The 26,158-nt window shown below is 42.7% G+C and overlaps 1 protein-coding gene across 1 annotated transcript in view; it reads right to left on the reverse strand.

Moving 5' to 3' along the window:
- ext1b (exostosin glycosyltransferase 1b) overlaps nucleotides 1-26,158 on the reverse strand; it is a 105,298-nt gene that overhangs the window by 13,026 nt on the left and 66,114 nt on the right. Inside the window, exons 2-6 of the mRNA XM_070921350.1 lie at nucleotides 15,743-15,836; nucleotides 11,776-11,883; nucleotides 10,441-10,560; nucleotides 6,199-6,331; nucleotides 3,229-3,347 (exon numbers count right to left, since the gene is read on the reverse strand). Coding sequence (XP_070777451.1) covers nucleotides 3,229-3,347; nucleotides 6,199-6,331; nucleotides 10,441-10,560; nucleotides 11,776-11,883; nucleotides 15,743-15,836 — 574 coding nt within the window. The remainder of the gene's footprint in view (nucleotides 1-3,228; nucleotides 3,348-6,198; nucleotides 6,332-10,440; nucleotides 10,561-11,775; nucleotides 11,884-15,742; nucleotides 15,837-26,158) is intronic.

A 26,158-nucleotide genomic window follows, 5' to 3' on the forward strand; every position in this document is an offset into this window, starting at 1 on the left:
CTTATTATACGTGTAATACTAGGTCTCAGTAGCTCTTCTCTGCAATGCAAGAACAATGCAGGTTTTTTTTATGTAGATAAAACATCAACTGGTGAGGATGTTGACTTTTGGCTTGGGACATGCAGGTTTAGCCTCAGTCTTTTAGCACTATATCATGTTTATAGCCATTAAGTGCATATTTAAGACCCTTTTACAAAATTCTCCTTTGAAAACGAGTTAAGAGGAAACATTAAAAAGTAAAAGTAAAAGCTGGAAACCGCATTTTCGACCAACTCATGGAGCTAACGTTAGCTTAATTAGGTAGCTAACAGGTAATAAATCTGTCAGTGAGAGTTGTCATTTCAGCTGACAACACCCCTACTCCTCTTTTTCAAATTAGAAAACTCGTGAAAACTGTATTCAAGATTTATTAGTTTGCTGTTTTCTGAGTTTTGCCTGGAGCTGTAGCTCCACCATCTGCCATGCTTTCACTTCCAGTTCCCCCAATGTGCACACAATGTGCAAGAATATGTTATTGCAGTTTATTATATACTATATATGTACAATTTATGTACATAAATTGAGACCTAAAGACAAACAAAGGCATTCACATATTTGTATCCCGAGAAATTGGTTTGCCTGAACTTATAGGGAATGAATACGCAATTAGTGATAAGGAAAGCAATAGGAGCACATCATCGGCATTTAGTTGAGTAGTTAGCTGCTGTGTGTCAGCAAACATCTGCCCTGCTGAAATGTCCTTGAACAACTGAATACATTGACCCATCCAAGTTTCACCGTGTGGAGCTGTAGCTGATGGAGGCGAACCACAAGAATTTCCCTGCAGGGATCAATAAAGTTTCACATTATTCTGACATTAACTACCTCACAGGGCAGCAGCGATTCCCCCCGGGGACTCTGCATGTACCCTGACTGGACCTGCCAAATTATGAGCTGGGGGCTATTTGGATGTCTGTGTTAAGGTGTCGCCTTGTGACTACAGCAGCTGTGTGTTAGTGGAGTGAAAAAAGAAAAAGATGGCATACAGCTGTTTGATGAATGGCAAAATTATCTCATCATTATAAGCAAATACAGATAAAAAACAAAAACAAAACAAGCGTCATTCATGAGGCTGAATCTGGGCAAGAAAGTGTTTGTCATTGCAAGATAACAATAGGTATATAGTCTGGATCTCTGAGCTGAGAAAGGCGTTAATCCACTCTTACAGGGCTCTATTCCTGTTTGATTAGAAAGACAGATGGTGTCTCTGTCAGCTCACCAGCCCTCTCAGGGAGCTGATGGTGGCGTTGTGTATGCACGCCTGCGTGTGTGTGTATATAACTGGAGGAAAATGGTGCACGAGTGGAAGAAGCGCTTCGTGCACACATTCACAAACAGCAGGAGGCCACTGTGTCAGAAGGCAAGAAGCTTTCTCGTGTCCAATTCAGCCTCCTCCATCCTCTGTGTTCTTTCATTCTCTCCCTCCCATTCATTTATTTATATCCTTTTCCTCATCCGCTCATAGCCCAGCAGCAACCCCCTCCCCTCTCTTTCCTCTTTTCTGAACGCTGAGAGGGGAAGATACAACACCCAGGCTGTGTACCTGGCTCTCCACTCATGCATGCGCAGCCTAAACAACGCAAACACAAAAGCACCTCTGTAAAAATGAAGGCAAAGGCAGAGTTCTCATCATTCAAGCTGCTATTGTGGGAGAATTTTTCGGTGAATGGTTGGATGGAGGTGTGCGGATAATGAGACGTGCGGTGTGGGTTTTACCACACAGAGGTAGGGCCGGATATCGAACCTCGATACTTCTTCAGTACCTGTTAAAATGTGTCTGCAGCACAAAACTTTCACGCACTAACAGTTGGAATCGATTGCTTCCTCGGATTCACACTTATTTTTTGATCAGGCAATTTAGATGATGAATTAAACATTTTTTAGTTGGCGCAACAAATCTCTCTTGTTCTACATCTTTCAAAAGTATCACACTGTCTTCATCAGCAGTTGAAGTTTCCTCGGTTGTTCACTCTTGACCTTGACACAGCAGTTAACAATTGCCACTCAAGGTCCACTTATTCGCTTGTTCCGGAGCTTTTGACCACGTCACCATATTTGTCAAAAATAAACTGCCAGGATCCATAACTTTGTCAAAACATATTGCATACATTATGTTGTAAGGCTGCTTGTGTTTGGTCAACATTTAAAGGGGCACTCCACCAATTTTGCAACTCAGTTTAATGGTCATGAGAGGTACTGCTCAGCACGTGACAACAGTCATATAATGGCTCTGGGGGAGCTTTTTCAAGTTTGAGAAAATAACCCTGATGACATCACTATTAAGACAGAAAGTTACAAACTATAAGCGTAGAGTTTGAAAGAAGTTGAATTATGGGAAGTGTAGGATCCAGTATCCCTTTAACATGTGGAATGTTAAATGTGGCTTCTTTTGTTAAATGAAAAAATGGAAAAAAAAGAAAAAGGTTTCGTAAAACAATGTGTTTATATTCCTCATGTTGTATTGTTTTGGTATCAGGATTGGAACCAAGGTATCGCCACCAGTATCACAACACTCAGTGCTACACACAGGGATATCCAGAGAGTCGACTAGTTAACTGCTCAAATGGACGGTATGTACACAAATACACACATGGACAAGCATCCCGCCCACGTAAACACACATTCGTGTTGTATATTCCACTGTCCAAACAATTACACTCGTGCACACAACACACAATCACAGAGCTGAACATTCGTGCACGGCACTCACACGGCAACGCATCCCTCCTACACAAAATACAAACTCGCTTACTCATACACTCTGCCGGCCAAACAAACAAACAAAGACACACACGCATACACACACACACAAACCAGCCATTGGGGAGCAAATTCCATTTCATTTCCCGAGCTGGTAAGGAGCAAGCAGGGGAATCAATACATGCCGTCTCCAGCTGTGCTGAAGGGGGTTTCGCTGCCATGGAGACAGATGTAGCACTGCTACAAACTGCTGCTCTAATTCAATCCACACACACACACACAAACACACACACACACACACACACACACACACACACACACAGATGGAAGATGAGCGCTGTTGTTGCTCTGGTTGGAAAATCACAAAGCAGCCGTATGAGCCAGATAATGTGGCGCAATTTGGGGAGTCACAAGGTGGAGATCAGTAGAGGATTCTGGGCGTGCTGCAGTGAAAACACACACATACACACACATGATTAAATTCTTTACCTGTGCACAGTACTGGGACTTTGCCACAGCTACCAGGAGCTTGAGTATGGGCTGGGACTGGGACACCAGAGGGGAGACAGCATGGATGACGGCTGTGAACTTTGGGTACGGTTTAATACCTGAAACACAACAGAAAGATGGCCACTCATTAATGCAGTTTTACAAACCCAGAAAAAAACAATGCTGGCTGGAACACGGCGAGCCATCAATGTAATTTCAGGCTCTTTGAAGAATATAAAGTCGGACGAGAACTGAAGGCTCTCATTTCCTCTCAACACTTCATAACTACTTTCTGTAAAAGATGTTACATGAAACGAGCCTGTCAGCCGCTCAAAAAATACAGCTGATTTAATTGTAAGAGATGTACGTTTTCAAGCCAGTCTTAAAATATTCAACAACGTTAATGTGTTTTGAAAATGCCAAATCTCTTGATCACTGAATATTTCATTTTGGAAACGCTTCGGCTGTATCTGGAACCCAATGAGCAGACGACTAAGTGCTGATGTGACTTTAAATTCAGCCTGACTTGATGTTGGAATAAAGTAATTGAGGCTGAAAATGAGCAGGAAATAAGATATTGAGCAAGACGGATCATAGAGGACGTTCAACTTTTCCTAATTTAAATCTAATCTAACCCAAACCAACAAAGCATGGCGCAGAGGAGAAGCATTAGAGGAGTCTCCTTTCCGCCACCGAGCAACTTTTATGATGAGGAATATACACGGTCTTAAAACTTGGTAAACTATCCTTGCGATTTTTAATGAAAAAGTTTAGAGTGTGCAGAGTTCTTAAACACCTGGGATGTAAATCTGTAACAAGCCCATAAACAGACTTTCATGAAACATTGAACAAAACCTGGAGCAGAATTAGTGTCATGCAGCAGATTTTTAAATTTTGAATGGTGCATGCTGTTTTCTGCCTTTAGCACATGATTCTCAGTGGCTTTTATCACATCCTGTATGAGCACGTCACACATCTCATCAGCTAAATGTTTACAGCAACACAGGTTTAACGGATGGTTTAGGATTGATTCAGCTATTTGTGGCCATTAAATACCCACAATGACACTGGTTAGCTAAGATACACAACTGGTTTAGTCCCAATTAAGGAAAGTTTAAACGCTACAAAATAACAATGATAATTTAGACCGGTGATTTCCAACCCATTTGGCTTGTGACCCCTCACAATGAAGTAGTCACAGGCTACTATGTCTATGAATTGAAAGCAGTGAGCACCAGAGGGTGATTTATCCCTCAAAAACTCTCATATTGTTTCATTTGAATGATTGTTAGAGGACAAACAAGGCAAGGCTCTCCAACATTTTACAAGAAAACAGCAAAGTAAAGATTAAAGTCCAAATAAAAAACCCACAAAAAATAAAATTTTGTGGCAGAACCTCCCCCCCCCCCATCCCATTAATCATCACGCAATTAACAATTTATCTGGTAACCCCTTGAATGGGACCTGACCCCAGGTTGGTAACCATTGTTTTAGACAACAGTGTGCTTCAGACTTTATGGCAACAGATTGAGGACAGTTAAGAATCTGCCTTCCCGGTTTGGTATCAAAGTTTGGGAAAGAAATTGACAGCCCTGCACATACCCCTGACCCGAACCCCATCCAACACCCCAGGGATGATAGTCAGGCCTCATCACCCAACATCAGTGGCAGACCTCAGTCATGCTCTCGTGGCTGAACGGGAGCAAATCCGTCCTACAGGGCAGGTCCCACTATCTAGTGGAAAGCCTTCACAGAAGAGCGACTAGCGGCATATTAATGCCCATGGTTTAGGAATAAGATGTCCAAACATGACGTGTGGGTGTAATGTTGTGGTGTCCACATACTTTTGGCCACAGAGTGTGCATCAGTACAGGTGTCTTAGCATATATGCAAGACATTGCAAAGCTGCAGTGATAAATGTTTTATTGGTATTAAATATATATAGTTTTACTTAAACGTGTCTTTTTCACAAACTGTTGGTGGTCAATGGTCAAATATATTTTTATTATTCTCAAGTATACATATTGTTATCAGCTTCAGAAATCTAATAATGTCCATTTTGCTAAAGCAACAAAAACAAACTGTGCTCCCGCTGCGTCTGCCCGAGTGCTAATATGCATGATGTGTGTGTGTCTCGTTATTGGCTCTCACAGAACAAGAAGTGTCACTCGGAAACAAACTCTCCGTCTTTGATTTTACTCATTTACCCATCAGCGACAAGCCACCTTGTCTCCTAAAAACCCATCCGTGTTTTAATTGCTTCCTCTTTCACAAACAAATAAACTCGCCGGCGCTGTAATCAATGCTTGTCACCGTGCTCATCCATTTTAATATCAGCTCTCCACCCCGGGTGCTCTGTCAACTGAATTTGCGTGTTTGTACCGTCTGCGCATGTATGAGTGTGTATGTGTGTGTGTGTGTGGATGTTTGTGGCAGCGCTGGATGATGATGGAGTGAAGAAGTGAGGGATGCAGAGGCTCCTGGGTCACAGATATGTGACGGGGGAAAACTCGGCGCTGCTGAACCGTAGCGGGAGGAATTGGCCTCGCCGCAGCGGCAGCAGCAGTAGCAATGCTGACTCAAAAAACAATGACGGACGGACTGGTGTGTCAGCAGGACTAATACAAACATCCGTCAAAGGCCCGTTCCTCCACTCCACTTGCTGCTAGACACAGCCAGTCGAGGAGGGCAGTAGATCAGGACTGAAGGCCACATTTCTGCTGTTCAGACAAGGTCCAAATCCACAGCTGCAGCCGGACCAAAAATCTTCTACAAAAATTTTGTCAGAATATTTGGTTCTGGATGATGAATTGATATCTTAAAGAGAAACTTTCCTGACCAACCTTTACGGATCACTTCATTGCTACACAGGTGTGTACAGTAAATGCGTGACTGCTTACATAAAAGCACTTTGTACATCTTATGATGTGCCTCTGCTTCTGTGTGTGTTTGTGTGTGTGTGTTACTGACCCAGTGTGGCGTAGTAGAAGGGGAAGTCTCCCAGGTATCCAGAGTACTGCGGCAGGGCGAAGAGTCCCCCAGGGTGACTGTTCCACATCAGGCTGCTCCTGGAGCCGTGCTCCAACACGCGGTCCTGGATGATCTGCACATGGAAGCGGCAGGAAACACACATTAGACAACAAATTAACTACTTAAGAGTGTTTATCTTTAATTTATCAAGTATCAAAGGTCTGTCACATTTCTATGTTGCAGAGTTTCAACCAGTTTTTGTCTACTCTGTACATACGGCATCTATTCTTGAGCGATTTCTCTTCTGTTGTCCTGAAGTTTCTCCTTCTTTTTCTGTCATTTCTGATCCAAGGATCTAAGAATAGAGTGTGTCACATGTCCTACAGGATGCAGATGCCAACAAACTGTGGAGAATAAATAAGTTTGATCTAACTTCGAAGCCTTTCAATGGGCACTTTACAAAGATCTGTGTTGCCTTGACAGCCACAAAGTCATTAACGGACACAGAGTCTGTCGCCAGGATCAAACTTGTGTCATTTTAATTACAGCAGCAGGGTCTCTGTATTCCTCAGGCCACTCGTCTTCCTTTTTCAACTCAGACTTTACAAAAAAAAAAAACACAATTCACTCAGATCACTGAGGACTCGTAAAAATCTGAAATATTTGTGTTGATAAAGGAATAAACGTTTGCCTTTCAGATTATGGTGGACGAAATATTAAAGATTTGATCAATGAGCCTTATAATCACACCTATAAAACATTTCACACTGTGAAATGAGTTTTCACACAAAAACGCCAGGAAGCAGATAGTCATAAATGTGAATGAATACCAACATCGCTAATGTTCCAACTTCCAATATGCCCATTTTAATTCAGACTGATATTCAGAGTATTATTCAAAACCCGGTCAGTGAATTAGAGCTGCTGAAAAAAAAAGAAAAACTGTTAGAAAAGTGAGTCTGTAGGCGTTAGATGAAAGTTAGAAGCTGGCTGAGCTTTTCAAATGTTTGCTTTGTATCACCTCAATAGCAGCTATTGATTGTGTCAAGAGTGAATCGCTGTAGCACAAAGCTGAGCTGGAAGAAATCTATGTTATTGTGTAATATTTCCTCCACAGACAAACCGAACGGAGGCCTTTTTTTTTTTTTTGGGTAAACAGATCAGCAAGTCGAAGGCATCTGCGCCGGTCAGACACACAGATGGAGGCCGGTCAAAGCCCGATCCTTTCTGTGCCCAAATAGAGCAGTCAGTCAAACGGTCAGACGTGAGAATGAGCTCTGTTTTCCTCAGCTGCAGCTCGCCGCCGGGCCTCTGCTGAGCAGGCAGGCGGGAGGAAAGAGATATTGCTGCTGTGCCCTTGAGCCATGCTAAATTGCTTCAGTAAAACAGACACAGGTTTGCGGCCGTGTTTTATGGCCGCTATTGAATCGGGATGTGACGGCTGCTGGCTTGGTAACTCAAAGGATGGATATATAGAAAGAGGTAAAGAGAGTCAGGTGGGCTGAGCAGCTGATAGCTGTTTGAATTGTAAAAAAAAAAAAAAGTTAATGATATAGCTGGAGGGGGCTTACTGTAATAATATTGACAAAGCAACATAAAAATTCATCACAGGGAGGCGGGGAAGAACGAGAGGGGGGGGGGGGGGGGGAGCACTGTGTGAGCTTTTTTTACTTTCCCTAGCCTCGTCCCTGAGGGCAGTCGATAACCATTTGCGTCAGCCGAACAGATTAACTCGGAATCCGTTAACTTCTCTATAAAAACACTGCCTGCCACCTTAAAAACCCCGCGCCCTTACACCTTATGAGGGGGGCAATTTTGCTCGCTTGGCTGCAGCTCCTCCCCCGTCGGCAGCCCTCAGTCGGGACATGATGGACGACTCAATCTCACCCCAGAACAGCCACAATCAACCAATTAGAGCATGATAGATAAATCCTGCTTCTGTGGGAGCACACTGTGAGCTTGGCTTTAATAGTTGAGTTTAATAGGTGTGCCGGCAGCACAGGCCCAGCTATATTGACCTTGTGATTGGTCAAAACGTTGCCCGCTTCCTAACAGGAAACGCTGCATGATAGGTTGGACTCGTGTTTCCTGCTCGCTCGCTCGCACAGTTTGGAGTGGATGTGGGAAGTCAATAAAAAAAGCAAGTGTGTTAGTGAACGTGTGCGAGGAGATTCAATCTGTCAAGATATCGGAGTGTGTGTTTGTATCATCACAGATCTGCAGTGAGGAGGAGGAGGATGAGGAGGATGAGGAGGAGGGGGGGGGCTTTCAGATTCGAAAGGATGAATAAACCATGTCGCTCGTTATCTTGGGGCTGTCATGGCAACGCCATTTACATATGTCACCCCTTCTCCTCTTCACCCTTTCTCCCACCACTCTCCTCCCCCCTCGCTCTTTTTACAGGACAGTCAGTCAGGATTAAGCGTTTAGCCTCTGCTGTATTCAATGCGAACACACACACACACACACACACTACATACTACACACTACACTGAGTCACAGGCTTTCGCCGTGTCACCTTGCTCTTTAGTGCAGAGTGACAACATGTCAGCAGGGTTATGCCTGGGTGGTGCCATGTGTATCTGGGATGACACACCTTGACATATGGAGATGTGTTTCTGACTGTGTGTGTGCGTGTGTTAAAGCACAGTGAGACAGGGCCAGATAACAGGCAGACCAGAGATGTAGAGCTAGCTAAAATCAGACAGACTGTAGATGCTGAAGCCATGACACACTACGTGTGCTGTGAGTCTGACAGAGAGTGTGTCGGTGCTTGTGTGTGTGTGTGTGTGTGTGGAAAAGACAAATTCAGAGATTTGGGAGGTTGTACTGTAAGTAAGATTGTAGCATTGAGGGGAATCTTGCTCTGAGGCTTTAGCGACGCAGTGAGAGAGGAAATGAAAAGCGTGATGGGATACTTGGGTGAGAAAAGTGGCAGGAAGAAGAAGACATTTGTAACCACAGCATGAAGCTAGCAGTAAGCCAAGGTGTTATCCCTGCATCTATAAACAACTTGTTTAAAGTGAATAATGAGGGGTGGGGATTGGATGGACGAATAGTTTTTCCAAGTCACAAATGTTTCTAAACTGGATTGTTGTTAACAAAGTGGATGCGCATGACAAGAAGAGGTCAGAGGAAGAGCTTCTGAACTCCGCTTAAATCTGTCTTTTGAATACGAAATACTTTTTTATAGTTTGTAGGTTTGTCCTTCACCAAGTAAGAAAATATGCAGGGGTTGAACTTCTCTCAAGCACTACTTCCGTCACTTCTTGTGTGCACAAACGAGTGCAACACCTTCAAACTGTCTGAGAATGAGCACTGCTGGCTTTACGTCTTGCCTTTGAGCGTGGCTGTTTGGAAGAGCTAGAAACACTTTTTCCTTTAGACACGTTGTATAAACTAAACCAGTTGGTTACAAACATACCTTTAGCCTTTAGCCATATTTTGGATCAAAAAATTAAATGTTTTGAACTCACAAATCATAAAGATGGACTATAGTGACGTGAAATATGCTACAGGGGCTGTTTGAGAAGTTTCTATGGGCCTTGAAGACCTAAGACACTTTAGAAAACTCCCTGAAAACTACACCTCACTGTTGGAATCCATTTTAAATGATCACAGCCTCCGTTCTCTGTGAACCAAAAAAGTTTTAGAGTCACCTTTCAAGCCTACTAAGGGTGAGTGTCTGATACTCATAAAAACTGATTTTGGGCAGAATACCACTTTAATGTCACTGGGTTGGATCCCCTAAACTACCTAGCAACATTGAGCTAAAGTTCCCACTCTGGTGCCCATGAGCAACGTAACTGCAACTACTACAAATACTACAAATACTACAAATACTACCATTGATGATGATTGTTACATCAATCAACAATAATATAACAGAAACAGAGCATTGTAAAATCTGGAGATTCCAGTGTCGAAGAAAAACATAACAGGAAGTCACAACCTAAATGCAAAAACAAAAAGCAGCTTGTGAAGATTTCTCTGTGAACATGAGCTGAAATGTCCTCTTTGCTCTCTGTCCATCCGTCTATTTTGCTTTTAGCCTCGCACCAAAGAGACCGAAGAGAGGCCTGAGAATAAAACGAAGATTGCAGAGAGTCTGCTGTGACACTGCAGCCCTCTGAGACAGAGATTGATGATGGAGGAGTAGGAGAGAGGAAGGCAGAGAGGCCAACAGGGCATGCGTGTATGTCTGTGTGCATGCATGTGCGCATGTGTGTCTTGAATCCTCACCTCCAGTGTGGTCAGCACTATCTTTTCCACAGAGGAGAAATAGGCCTCCCAGAGGAACTGAGTCTGCTGTCTGAGCGACAGGATCTTATCCTGGTGGATGGAGCGCACTGTGGTCGGAATCTGCAAACGACAAACAGCAGTCAGTCAGCACTCAGTACTGATCTGGGACAGGAAGATTAAAACTGGTCCCAGAGATGCACTCAGGAAACTCCCATCAACAGATAAAGCACACGAAGGCGTGGAAGCCTGGTGAACTGTAGGCTGCAGCAGATATTTCTGGAGTAATAGCCACAACTATTTTAAAGTAATTTGGGTCAAATCCAAGACTCAAGTGTTCTCAAAACAATTCTTTGACTGCTGACCATTACAACAACATGGCATTTGAACATTTTGCTTACAGCAGTGTTACAGAAGTTATCGAAGTATTTATATAGTATTTATAGTATAGTATGTTATAGTTTTGGCTGAGACCAAGTTAACTTAACAGGTCAAAAGACAAAACAAATCTCACCATAAAGTCCAACTTACCTGCTGTTTAACCACATCCCATGGCTTTCATCAGTGGAGAGATTTTCTCCGTTGCCATCTCACCCTCATATATGACCACTGGTAACAACTAAACTATCTCCATGACAACTGAGCAACTCCATCAGCAGAGGAAGGCCACAAAATGTGGATGAAAACAAGTCTGTGGGACCTTGAGTTGAGAATGTTTTTGTCCAGCTGCTGTTTTTGAGGTCAAGAAATGAACCTTGAAGCAAAACCTGAGATGTTTTTGCTTTCAAGTCTCAAGTTATGTATGTCCAATTTCACAACATTCACTTTTGTTTTATTTTGTTTTCAATTGTGTTACCTTTGGACAGAGCCAGGTTAGTTTCCAGTCTCTATGCTAAGCTAAGCTAACTGGCTGCCGGCTATAGGCTTATGTTTGAGGGACAGGCACACTGGTGCTGCACAGAGTGAGCTGGAATGAAGCTCCGACGTTATAAAACTCAATGTCAAACAATATTATTACACACTTCATTCAAATTAAGATTTAATGGGCATATAATTACTTTTTCTCCCATGAAGTTCAAGCAATTCCAGCCAAATCCATTTGCTCATTCTATTTATTTGCCCTCTCATACAACAATGTGAGGCTTTGAGTGACATTTTCCAAAGCAGTCAAGGACTCGGACAACCGCTCCACCAGAAAACAAAACAAAACATGATCTCGTATAATGTCAGTGGAGAAAGTGCAGTGTTTCTGCTGTTTTTTCTCTGTCCGGTGCAGTTTTCAGGTGATATATAGAGCATGCGGTTTTTCGTGTGTGAGCGTTGTCTTCGGGCCGTTACCTGCAGCAGGAGCCTCTCGTCGCCGATGACTGCGGCTGTGTTCCAGTCGATGATCTCGGAGAAAGGCAGTTCCCAGCCGTTACTCAGCATCACCGGCACACACGCAGCCTGACACACACACACACACACAGGAACAGAGAGGGAAGCTTGGACTCAATCCTTTACAAACACAATCACAGCTACAGCTAAATCATGACTGCGTTGCTACATATTGATTCAGATTATTAAAGCTGCAACATGTGGCTCTTTTCATATAACATTACAGTGGCTGGACTGTATTAAAATTGATCAGTATGTGTTTGTCTGTGACCCTTCGTGTTCATGCCTAAATTCCCCATTTGGCAAAAATTAGATACATAAAATCACCAGTGAGGCTTGTAGAAGCCAAGTAGGGGAGTCACAATAATGATGCATGCAGAACAAGGCCTATTACTGCTGACTTTCTTTTTTTTTTTATTACTTGTGTCTTTATAGATGCCAATTTTATCAGATACAGGCTAGATGCTGCTTCAGAGTAGAAATCTCTTCAAAGGGCTGAATTTAACAACTGAGAGGGAAGAGCAGCTGTCTCAAAATAGCCCCACTACAGACCTGATTACAATTATTAGTCGTAATTGTGTGAGAAACACTTGTAGCTGAACTATTAACGTAAAATGACAAAATTGCATTATGTACTTAAAGCTGTATTCATGTTTTTTTGGCCACTTGGGGCCAGCAGAACAAGCTGTAAACACAACATATGCATATACCATATAAAGTTGATATTACAAACGTGTCAGCAGGCATTACACATCCTGCAGACACAGAGCAACATTAGAATTCATTTGGAGTCGTTGTGAGTAGTTGTTTCTGGCCACCTGACGAATGTAAGTCCAATATTCATTCTCCTTTTAGATTTATTTTTGGCCACTAATTCTTGAGGGAAATAGTGGCATTTGGCAGCTAATAAGCCTTTTAGCAGCTAATAAGCCTCAGTGAACAATGCGCCACTATGTTCACCAGCTAATTGCTAACTTTGTCTGTCTGCTGTTTGGTGCTGGGCAGGTACTGCACAGTGACCCTGAAAACAGCTGCCTATTAATAAGAGTAATAATAAAAGTTGTGGGCCTTAAGTCCCAAACAATTAAAGACACTAAAAGGGTCAGTGGAGCTGAGGGGAACTGCAGAGTCTGAGTTCATCACTGAGCCCTTTCACATTACACAGACCCATTGTTGACCCAGTGCAGCTTTAATTTAAATTAACAACTACACAAATATGAGCTCAAATGTCACCTAAACAGGCATACATGTTGCTTGGATCATAGTTACAAAATTAGAGATCAAACATGAGCTGAGCACAAAGCAGCGTAGCAATCAGATAAAGAGAAATACACTTAAATATACAATCTAGATAAGCAGGCAGGCAGCAACTCAGTACAATGATGACTGATTATTAGCAGCCATTTTCTGGAGAGCAGATCAAAAAGAGTCTAACATTCATAAAAACAGGCAGCCTGGATTTATATAAACCAGAAAAATGTATTCACACTTGCTAACCACGAGAACTCAAACATTCACAAAAAGAATTTCTTAATTACACACTTAATAGTTCTGTTTCTGATTCTGTTTGTGTTTATTTGATTTCTAAAAACTGTTTAAGTTATTTATGAGCCTGAAAATCAAAGAAAACAACCACATTCAGTCTATTCGGATAGTTATCACTTCATCTTAAGTGAGCGCCATAAGATTTTTTTGTTTTTTTGTTTTTACAGCTGCACCTGTTAACACATCAATATTAAAAATTGAAACTTCAGGTGCTGGAAAGTTAATTACTCAAAGGAGGCGAGCAGGAGGAATGATAAAGAGAGCAGAAAGGGGAATTAAAAAAAGATCAAAAGGCAGAAGAAAGTGGATAAATGTAAAAAAAAAAAAAAAGAAAAGGAAAAAGAAAGATGAAAAGAGGGGAGGTGGTGAGGCTGAATGTGACCTTTGGCAAAGGAGTGGCAGAGGGATGGAGGGATGAGAGGAGAGGTAGAGGGAACAGCTGGTGCGTGTGTGTGCGTGTGTGTGTGTGTGTGTGTTTGTGGTGGGAGTTTGATGTAATGACGGCCCTGTCACTCCCAGGTCATAAAGGTGTCAGCTGAACCAGAGCTGGCCCTCGGGCTCTGCTGCTGTCTCCTCCACAAACACACACTCACACAAAACCACACACAGTCCCATGCATACAGATATATATATATACACACACACACACACACACACACACACACACACACACACACACACACACACACATAGACAGAGTTGACCTCTATAAGAAATTGCTTTCTCATGCAAAGAGCAAACCCTGTAAATACTCTCCCTCCGTCTTCCTCTGGACGGTGCGAGTCGATGGATGGAGTGAGTCAGACAAATGGAGAGAGGAGAGAGGAGAGAGAAGAGGGCATATTTCCCTCCTGAGTGAAGTGCGCTGTTATGTGTATGTGGCAGCTGATAGCGAGATAAGCGCACTTATGTGGGTGCACTCTGTGGACGACGGTGTGCGGTAAGGAGAGGTAAAGGACAGTGCAGTAGTAATGCGGAAGAGTGCGGTGCAGTTATAGAAATGGATGAACGGGGAGGAGGAAAAAAAAAAAGAGATGTGAAGTGTGTAGATTTCAAGAGGAAAGAGTAAAGAGGAGGTGAATGCAGAACCACTATTAGAAAACTCTAGATGGGTGGAATTTTTATAGTCATACAGTATGGTGAGATGTTGTGGTATTGTGTGTCGCAATTTTAACACCTAATCCGATTTAATCTACACTTAACCTTGACAAACTACATCGTTTGAAAGCACGAAACCTCATGATTCTATCTCTGTAAACCATTTCAAGAGTCCTGTATAAATGCAGCAACAATTACAATTATTTATTTTGTAGCTGGAGTGCATACAAAACAGTGCCGAAAAGATGAGAAAAAAAACATACTATTTTACCATCTTTGTGGCTGTAAATTTGGTTCACTATAACTTTGACTAATAGCATGTTCACACCAGAGTGTCAACAGGGAAAATCATCTGATTCTCGAGCTGTGGCTAGCTGCTAACACGCTACATGAGAGCGCTTGTCTGTCACAATATCTCCCTGAATTTCTTCCTATTTTCCCTCTGCTGGGCCGTCTACTTCCCCCTGGTCTTTTGTTCGTGAGATGGTACATGATTTCATTTAGTACAACGCTATTAAAGAGGGGAAGTATGCAAGCTTGTTAGCTTCGCTGCTAACGGGACAGTAAGTTCACACAGTTAATTGACAAACTGTTGTCTCCTGTGTCATAAGTGTCTGGAAAGCATTCCTCTTTAGTGGAGCAGTTTATACACTGACTAAGAAGGGTACATTGAAAATGGATGGCAATGCAAGCTTCCTCCATTTTGGACTCGTGTTCTTACTCTTAAATAGTAAACTCCAGAGAGGTGCCTTTCAGAAGAGACCAGGATCGTGACTGTATCAAAAGGGTTCAGTAACTCTAACCATTTAACATTGACAATGTCATTATTTAAGGGGGTGCTTGTTATGGGGTTAAATATTTAGTATTAGTTTCTAACAGATTTCTTTCTTCCCTGCAGCCCTTTGATCATCTCACTTCTGCAATTTTCACAGTCAGGCAACGATTTAACAGTTCATCTGCAAAATAAATCCAGTGTTACAACGTAAAATACAGTTCAGAGGCAGGAAGAAGCAGCTAATCTTCTCAGCGAAGGTCTGGTTTGTTTATATTAATTACACTATTAGTCTGAAAATTAAGGTGGTAATGATTTAGTGATCCTTTAATGCTAGAGGTAGCACCATTAAAACAAAAGCTAAGTGGGAGGTTGAGTGTGGGAAGGGATTCTTGTTCTTCCCAGTAATATTGCTGGCGGGCATGAATTTACAGCATATGCAGAGCTTTCTCTCATAATGGAGTGTGTGTGTGTGTGTGTGTGTGTGTGTGTGTGTGTGTGTTGTTTGTTTACCTGCAGCGCCTCGAGGAAGCGAAAGGAGCCCAGTCGTCTGCCGCGGGGCACCAAACAGAAGGTGGAGTTGTGGAGCATCTCCTTGTAGTCGTACCTGCAGAGACACAACACACATGATGAGTTCACTGACAAAAACAACAACATGGTATTTACAGCAACATGCTCAGAAAACGTTGTGTAATTAGAGGAATACATATAGTAAATCCATCTCTGTTACTTATTAGTAATGAGCTATATCGCCTGACCGATGCTGGATTTGTGAGGCTGATACTGATATTGATAGCATTTGTTTAATTTTTATATAAACAAACAATCTTGGATTTGTTTTTTTAAAGGATTGTTATCAAGATGCAAACAGACTTGAGTGGAACATTTTATGGTTAAAAACATAAACTTGTTGGTGCTTTCTGGTATGTCGGCCCGACTCTAATGAGCTATTTTCAAACTGTCAATTTTGCATCAATAGCTAATATTCTAAATTGTGAACAGCTTATCATAGTTGAAGAAATGTTAATGCTAAACACGACATGTGAACTATGTCTATACACAGCCATTGTCACATTAACATTTTCAGCTTTTTATAGACATAGAACCATAGAAACAAATCAGGAGCACAAAACTTAACTTACAATATATAATCTTGTTATTACTGATAGAGACGATGGCCAAAACTAACACAATATGATCCAGTTTGTAACAAATCTCCTCTTTTGCTTCCGTTTCTTTCTCCATTCAAAAACTCCATCCCCACACCTCCCCTGTCTCCCCCGTTCTCCCCTCCCTTCTCCTATCTCACTAACCACATGCGCCTTTGCACTCCCCCCTCTTCTCTATTCGCCACTTTTCTCAATCCTTCTATTGCTTAAAGCAGGAGGCCGATGCTCCCTCTCTCCCCCCTCCCAGCGCCTCTTTCTCCTCCTCCTCCTGCCCTCTCATCCCTCCATCTCTCCAGTGAGGTGTGTCTTATTGCTCTCCAAACAGGGTGATCAACCCTGCCAGGGGTAATGAGCTGAGAGTGACACCTGCTTCCACCACACAGCTGGCTCTGTGTGTGTGTGTGTGTGTGTGTGTGTGTGTGTGTGAGAGGAAAAGCGAAAGACAGAAATAGAGAGACGGTGTGTATCTCTGTTTGGTCATCTCTTTCATACAGTACTTTCTCCTCTGTTGCCTAACCTTTAAAATCACACATAAAGTCACTGAATGCCTCAATCTCACGGTTTCTCCCAATGTTTATGGTTCTCCTGTCCTCTTCCATCTTTATATCTTCTCTCTTTCCTGCTCTCCGTCTCGCTTTCTCTAAATGTGGACACAGCAATGTCTCCCTGTGTGGATTATGTCTCTCCATCTCTCTACAGCGCTAATAAATAGCCACCTAAAAGCTAACATGCCGGCCAACAATGCAGAAGCAGACATGATGGGGTTGCTGTGCTTTTAAGTGTAATTATTTTCTCTTTTTACCAATTTTCACTAATAAATAGCTGAATTTAAAAAAAGGATAAAGCAGATCTGTTTAAGCTGTTTTTCACATATATTTTATGCTGCGATGCATAAACGTTGATGATGTTTCCTCACAACAATTAAGTGTAAACTATAACAACTACAGCTAAGAAAATGCATTTTACTTTGGAAGAAAACAGAGGAAAATTGGGAGAAAGCATAAATGATAATTATGCACCAGGGTCCCGCTAAGAAAAAAAACAATCAACATTTAAACTACAGAGTGTCTGTGCTGCCAATGCTATATTTACAAATCAATTTACATACAGAATTTTGTATTATTCATTTCTTAATACAGATTTTTTTAACAATAATGACACCAATGATTTAGTTTTTGTGACACTAATGAGCCCTAAGGGTTGTTCAGGACGGGAGTTAAGAGACTCGTGAGGCAGAAAATCATTTCTCATTTAGCCATAGTCTATACAAGGTGAAGGTTACAGGACACACACACACACACACACACACACACACGCTACATGCACAGACATTCTGCTCTATTGATGATGCCGTGGATGTACTGTAGCTTGTACAGTATTATGACAGCGATTGCTGATGCTGCCTCCTGTGTGTGCCTGTGAATATGGACCAAGCTGACAGAGCAAAGCTTGAAGCCAAGCACTACTACACACACACACACACACACACACACACACACACACACACACACACACACACACACACACACACACACACACACACTTGATGGTGATTGCTGATGTTGGTGGCGAAATGCTGCCTTGTTTCTTCTTTCGCCGAACTCTAATGAAGTGCGGGGACATGACAGTCTGTAAAAATCCCACCCTCATTCACACCTACACGCATAATGTACAGCACATAACACAGTTATCGTGCGCACACACACACACACACACACACCAACAGACTCGCAGACACACACGCAGTGCGAACAAGCGACAGCTGCACGCCCTCACATTGACGTTCCGTCACCTGCCGATGGAGACGAAGAAGCTATCTTAGCCCATATTTCCACACCAGCTGTCTGCCTGGACGCTGTCTGTTTGTGCATGTTTGTGTGTGTGTGTGTGTGTGTGTGTGTGTGTGTGTAACAGCCCACAAAACAGGCTGGCATCTGATGGCAGTGAATATCAATGTGTGGATTTAACACGCAACAGCCCTGTAAAATGTTTTATCTAACCACTGTGCTTTGGTGTGTGTCAGCTCTTCTGTCTCCTGTGAGTTTAATACAACGCAAATGTTTTCTGTTTGCTTCCATTTGACCTCATCTGTCACAGCAAGAACTTCTAAACTTCTCTTCTCAGTTTTTTTATGTTTTATAACCAATACGGGGGTACATTTCTACCAAGTCTCTCAAGCAAATCGCTGCTTTACAGGATACAAATTTTTGACTGCTGTCTACTGAAAAAGCGCCAGTTCAACCCTCCCATGTGATTCACCTGCTGTGCACCTTAACCTTATTACGACTTGGATTGTGCCTAGAAGAGATCATTTCCTTTTTACGAGGGAGTGTTAGTGGCTTAGAGATTTGAATGAAGCGTGCAGGTCGCAGGAGGAGGCCTACTTGAGGACGTCCCCTGCTGCGTAAACCCACTTTCACCTCCCGCCTCTTCTAACTCCTCTTCCTTCCCTCGAACCTCCTGCTGGTTTGCACTTCACGCGGCGGTTCAGAGGCCACAGCTTGCTTTCTCTATCTTTTTCTTCTTCTCTAACTCTTCTTTTCCCGTTCTGTCTACCAACAGCTCTCCCTCCGCTTTGTCCTTGTGACCTTGAGCTGGTGGAGGGAAACCACAGCCGAGCTGCGAGCCCGCAGGCTGTGATTGTGAGTGTGTATTTATGTTTTTCAGACACTTGTGTGTGCCTCTCCATTGTATATATGAGTGTGTGCGCACATGTGAAAGTGAAAGCCTACTGGAAGAGCTCACTTGTGCCGCGCTTGGAGTGAAAACAGCAGAAAACAAAGTCAGCATGCAGGAAACACGAAGCAGACAGAAAACAAGGCTTCGTGTATGTGCACACCCGTTGATTTGAATGCATGCGAGAGTACGTTTGAGTGCACGTGTCAGCATGTCCAACAACGGTGAAGCCGTTAAGAAAACACTTCTCCGCCAGCCCCGATGGCGACGTCCTACACCGTTGCCGTGGCAACCTGTCATTAAGTGCCTTCATTTGCAGTTATTTTATTACATGGGATCAGTGCTTCGGGGTTAGGGGGTGAAAGAGGAGAGGGATGGAAACTGTATTTTTTAATAAACACGCTAATGTTATTGGTAGTTGGTAGGAAAACTTTTGGTAATCAGAGACCCACATCTCCATCAACCCCCCTGTTCCTTTATGGCCAGTGGTGGAAGACATATTCAGTAGTAATTAACATAATGAAAAACTACTGAATAACCCTTTGCTAAGTCCTTCCCCCTTAGTTACTGTTGCTACACCTGTCAAGCTTTCCATATAATAGTATGATGAGTAATTTCGTAAACACCGGCCTTTTATTAAATGAATCATTAAAGAAGTAGACAGAAGCAGGCCTCTCATTTCTCAAAGCCAACAATCTTTGATTTTTTTTGTCTGGCAGATTAGCCAGCAAATTACTCCACGAGTTGGTTCAAAACTTTCCTCTACAGCTCACTTTTTAATATTTCCAGCTGACTCATTTTAAAAGGAGAACCATGTAAAAGGCGTCTTATGCACTTGATGGCTACATACATGACATCATGCTAAAAGGCCGAGGCTAAAGCTATAAGGAGCAGCATTGTTCTTGTATTGCAGGATAGCTAGTCACCCCTTTATTATAGTATTAGTAATTGCTTTATTGTTTCTACTTTCAAACTTTCACTTATACAGGAGAAAATGGACTAAACGATGAGTTTTAGTAATACTAGGTTTGGTAACACATTTAGCTGGGCTGCTGAGGTGCAAACTTTTAATAAAACCAAACAAATAGTGGACAGAGCTGCTAATGTTACTCTGAACACTGATATAGCAGAATCATTGCTCCTGTAACCCCCGTATATAATAATGTAGTTAGCTAATGATACCCTTGGCCTTGTAAGTAATGCTATAGCAGTATAGCATTACTTACACGCATTACTCTGCTCATTAGCAGCTTAAGTTAGCGCAGACAAACACTCTATCTTGACGAAAAAAGGAAAGTGAAGTAGAAGTATAAAGTTGTATAAAACGGAATTAGTCAAGTAAAGTACCTCACGACTGTATTTAGTATTTAGTAAATGTACTTTGTAGTCCAGATTCCCAAAGGTGTACACTTGGCGGGCTGCCACCTGGTCTTTCTGGTGCCATGTGGGCACCCAGCAGGCGCCTGAACATGGAGCTTCAGGGTGATGAAAACATAAAACCACAACCAGTCTGAGTGTCTTCCAGGGAGCAGAGAGAAAGAGATCCAATTTACTGCTTATTGAGACTGTTGTTACATTAGCCTCCTGGACCTCTCTCCTGTCTCCCTCTGCCACTCTCTCACTAATTTCTTTGTCTTCCAAAGTGGGTTCCTGTTTGTGTGTGTGTCTGCAAGAGTGTGTGAAAGAATGGGTGTCTGGAGGTCTGGTCTGATGGCTGGAACAAAATCCAGGCAATAGTGTTTTTTTTTGTGTACTGCAATGTGGTGGGTTTTATGTGTGTGTGTGCTCAGAAACACGACAGGAAAAACAAAACCCTCTAGTAAAGACTTTGTCATCCAACTATTTATTTAATTTGTGATAAAGAAAGTTTCACGTCGCTGTGTCCTTCTGCACATGAGAAAGAAAGTGAACTTGGAGATGTAGTGGCTGTACATCAAAGAGTATAAAACGTATTTGTCATTATGGATGTCGTGCCACAGATGTGCTCATTTGTCTGGTAAATAACTCCCAAACAGACTAAGGACAGATTCCAGCAGTAATTAAACAGGAGCCTCGTACTCCCCATAAACACAAGTGTCTTAAGTTGAAGCATATTGTTGTGTGTGTTCCCGTGAGAGTGCGACAGATGTGCAGGCTAAGTGAGCTTGTGGGTAAAAAAAAGGGGGCATCTTTGGCTCCTGACTAACTGAGATAGAGTGTGTGTGCGTTGTATCAACATATGTTTCTGTGTGTGTTTGAAGATGATAATGTGTGTGCACATGCGTATAGTGACAGATATGAGAAGAGAGAAGAATCAGTAGTGTGTGCCCCCTTAACTTCCACCCTCTCTACTTATTTACCCTGCAGCTGTGCGGAGAAGTGTGTGTCAGCATCTGCATGTGTGCATCCAGATGCGTGCCTGTCCATTTCGTCCCATCTTCCTTCTCCTCCGCTGCCATAACGACTGCTGTACACTCTGCAGCTAATTCATTAGCCTAATTAGCGCTAATTAGCCAGCTTATGCTAGTTCCAATTAGCACTCTAGCATGGAATGACCCAGAGGTCCGCCTGGCCAAACAAACAGGCTTTCTGAAGTCAAACCCACGACGACTCTGAGGTCCGTCCACGCACAGGGAAAATCTGATTACTCCCACTTATAGGACTGTAAAAAGTTTCTTCTGCCCAGCCCCACAGACTGTTGTAGCTCTGCATAGCTCGGTGGGTAGCTCGACATATAAAACACAGCTGAGTGCAAGTGAAGAAAACGATGTTATGGTGGCTGGTTTGACTGGTGGCCACATTTAAGAGTTATATGTAAAAATGCGTGGCAGCATGAAAAGGCAGCACAGCGGTTACAAGCCCACCGAGGACAAATATAGGAAAGATGGCAACACTCCTGGCGCTATAATGTGCATTGGATGAAAGCGTCCACATATGGTAGAGTATATTTTAACATGAGCTGAACTACTATCACAGTGTTTCAAGTGGATTTGTGGGTTGAAGCACGAAACAACAAGGCCTATACAGCTTTTAGAAAGAGCCTCGTTTACATCTTCTGTAAGTTCTCTAACCTTTATTCTGACTGGCAAAGCTTAGGTGAGATCAAAATTCCAGTTTTCGAGAGGCTGGCTAAGATAACACAAAAAATACATATTGCTAATTCAGGATTAACAAACGCTAAATTGTACAATCAGCGTTAAACAATCACCAATTAAAGATAAAAGATTGAACTCTACGAACAAGTTGTAATGCAAAGACAACCTGAGAGCAGTCTAGAGCCATCAAACAATTAATTAATAAAGCAAACACATCCATATTGTAATGTACCCCGAAACATTATCAGCCAGATGAGACCGCAGTACAGGTGGACAGCTGTTGTCACAGGTGTGGCAGCAAACAACACAAACTGAGGATGAACTGGGATCTGACAGCATCCGAATGTTAGTCAGCATCATCTACGGATGTGTTCCTGCACGTGCCAGTGTCGTCACTGAACGTGTGAAACAATTAGCAACAACAACTGACAACCTCTTCCAGTGGTCTTGCGGACGCAGCATAAATAAGTGTTGATGGCAGATCTGATGACAGCCTGTGATGTTTTGACTCCAATCTCGAGCTCTCAGAAACAGAAGCGGCACATTATTATTTGCATAATGAGTTGGGGAAGTGAAAGTCAACCACAACTGTTCAACAAGAGACACACCTGAGAGGTATTCTGATACCAGGCATGACCTTGGAAGCCGATCTTGACGGATTTCAACCGAACACGGATATATCTGGGTATGAGATCTGAACAAGGACTTAATATGACAGGTCTTTCTGCCCCGTCAAGAACAATTTCTTGAGGGGAATAGCTGACTGATGGGTCCACGGTAATATCTCTTTTTCTCTCTCTCTAGCTCTCTTTCACGTTCACCCTGTGTGAATACAGAGCAACTACAGTCAAATAACAACCCTCGAAAATGTTTCAGAAACATAAAATCCCCTTTTCAGTTTCAAAACTAAGAATCAAAAGCCCTGTTATTGTACTTTGAGAAACTGTTAGTACATCTTGATACAGGCCTTCTTTACACCGGTGACCTGTAGCCTTCACATCTTATGTATATTAAGTCTCTTCAGCTGCCAACAAATGAACCGTACTTGTAAGCCTGGAAAGTCCCAGTGTTGCAGCTTGAATTCGAAAGCAACCCGGGTGTAAGGAATTTCTAAGATGTCACGCTAGTTTGCATAGCTGCACTGGATCCATATTACTATTCAAATAAGAGCCGGGCAGTAAGTATAGCTGCAGGTGGTGGGTGTGAACCACATAAGCCTAAATAAAAAAAACATGTCCACACATCCTCATAAAGATAGTGCCTCATATACATGCAGACTCACACTCTCACAAACTTCTGAATCAGTTCAAGTCAGCAGCCTGTTCCTTCCCTCCAGCTACCCCATCCCCGCCATCCCCCCCACTCCGCTCACACGTGTAAGCCTGAATATTTTACAAATACCCCGATAACAAGAAGTCTTCCTGCCGCGATACTAATTCACTATGACGGCTTTATCCTTGCAATCTTTTCAATTTGTCCTCTCGGATTTTTCCCACTGCCAACAGATGGAGGCAATTTTTCAGTTACATTTAGTGTCTGCGCAGTAGTCAGAGTCCCCAACTGCGCACACACACACACACACACACACACACACACACTCGACTCTCCAGAGGATGGAAGTGAGGTCGATTTCAAACTAGGCGACACCTATTCCACACACGTATCCAGGAATATTTGGGGAATTTGTTTTCATGGGAAGCTAGATGGCTGCAACAATCATGCTGCAGCCACACACTAGCACGCATGCACACACACACACACACACACACACACACATACTTCGCCAGTGATTGGCGCCTCACTGTGTGATCTTGCAGATGAGGGGTCCAGACTCCGTGGATGTTCACTGGAGACCAGCTGTGCCTCGCTCTGCACTTCCAGATGGCCCTCGGGACGCCACACTGTGCACGTTACTTTGTGTGTTCATGTGTGTAGATCCATATGTGTGAGACAGTCTCAGATTTAGACATGTCAGCGCATGCTCTGCGGCGGCCTCTTTTTAAACACTGACACATTTTGTCATCAGAGCCACTGAAACGAGGAGCGCAGAGGAGGCCGGAGTTACCCCTCACCGAGATGTCCTTTCATCTGACACACACACACACACACACATTGACAGACAGACACACACACACACACACACACACACACACACACACACACACACACACACACACACACACACACACACACACACTCAGAGAGAGAGAGGGGGAGAGAGAGAGGAATGCTTAAATTCGTTCCATCCACATTACGGTCGCTGCAGGCTCTTTCATGACAAATCATTCTCCTAAATCTTGAAGAGTCTAAATACAACACACTCTCTCATACACAAAAACACACACTCACTCACACCCATAGCCACAAACCAGCACACCAACATTCCTGCACGCGCACACACACATTCAGACACTCTCACTCTTGCGTCCATGTTAATATGCATACACTGCACACACACACACTAACCCCCTTATTTTCAAAGCACCACAGACCATTATTGGGGTCCCATCTGCCGGCAAAAGACCAGTTCCACTCTCCTCCAATAGGTGAGTAGAAAATTAATCGCATCTAATTTCTTATCTGCAAACACATTCAAATGTATTCCCTCTGAAGACTCCTCTAAATCAAATATATAAACCCGGTCCAGGAGCCACCTGGGTCCCTCAGCACACCACCACCAATCAGAGAATGCTAAGGACCCACCCGGAGCAGTGCCACAATGATCACAGTAAATGGACGGCTGGGCACACGGAGAGATGCACTGTCATCAGTCAAGACTGGCCCTTTGAAATGTCAGCCACTTTGCAGGAATTTGGAGAAACAGGCTTCTTTCTTTCAACACACAAAACTGAGCATTGTTGAGTTCTTTTAAATAAAGGGTCAAGAGACTTCAGCTGTTGCAAGACGTGAACTTCAATATCACGGTGACTGGAGTTGTGAAGTTTCCCTGTGATTCTAGTCTATTTATCTGTTTGTCTTTCTGTCTGGCTCTGTGGTTCCAGACTAAGACAATGACATTTTTGGAGGCAGGTATGTGCCGATGTGTGTTGTGTAAAGACACAGTGATATAAAACAGTTCCAATCCTAGTTATGTTAATTCTTTTGCTAAATGTCAAAAAAATATTTCTAGATCAAAATCTCCCTCTTTGCTCTTCCTGTAAAATGTTATAAATCTCTGGTGGCTCATCCTGAACTCACATGATTTTATGGTTTTAGGCGACTAGCTAAGCCCGGACTCCATATAAAACAGCGAGTGTTCGTTATACGTCACATTACACGGCATTAAACATAGTTTACTGTGTGATGTTGTTGTAGAGACGTGTCACCAAGTTTGTTGAGCGTGTGGACCTAAAAAAAGTATATGATCAAAAGGTCCACTTTGTAACTTTTCCCAGAGCTTTCAACCACATCTCACGGATTTCATCAGTACATATATGATGACAGGCTGTTACATCTACATATACATCCATCTGGTACCATGTGACCACATTTTTTATACAAGATGACATCTTCAAATAGCTTGTTTTGTCAAACCAACACTCCAAAACTTCAAGATATTGAGTTTATTATCCCACAATACAAAAAAGCATCAAATCCTCATGACTGAGGTGCTGAAACAAGAGAATGGCTGACTTGAAAAATTACTTAAACGCTTAATAAATGATCCAAATAGTTGCACTCATTTCAGCCCTAGACCTGAGTTTTGAGTATTTTTATTTGGTGGGAGTAAAAGTTCAGATTTTTCTGTGTCTGTTTTCTAGTTTTCCCCACCAACAACTATTTATAGGTATTTATAGGAAGCAGCAGCGAACAACACCTCGTGGCCTCGACTGACAATAGCACAACTGCCTGAAAAAGAAGCGCCCCTCTTCCCTGAATCCTCCTCGGAAAGAAAGATTGTTTACATGCATGTTGTTGTAACCAGCTTCCAAATATATGTGCGTAGGAGGGGTTTTCTATTGTCCTCTCTTTCCAAACATTATCATAAAAAACAAAACAGTACGTTTACA

This window comes from Enoplosus armatus, chromosome 16, assembly GCF_043641665.1.
Source record: "Enoplosus armatus isolate fEnoArm2 chromosome 16, fEnoArm2.hap1, whole genome shotgun sequence".
Taxonomy (NCBI): domain Eukaryota; kingdom Metazoa; phylum Chordata; class Actinopteri; order Centrarchiformes; family Enoplosidae; genus Enoplosus; species Enoplosus armatus.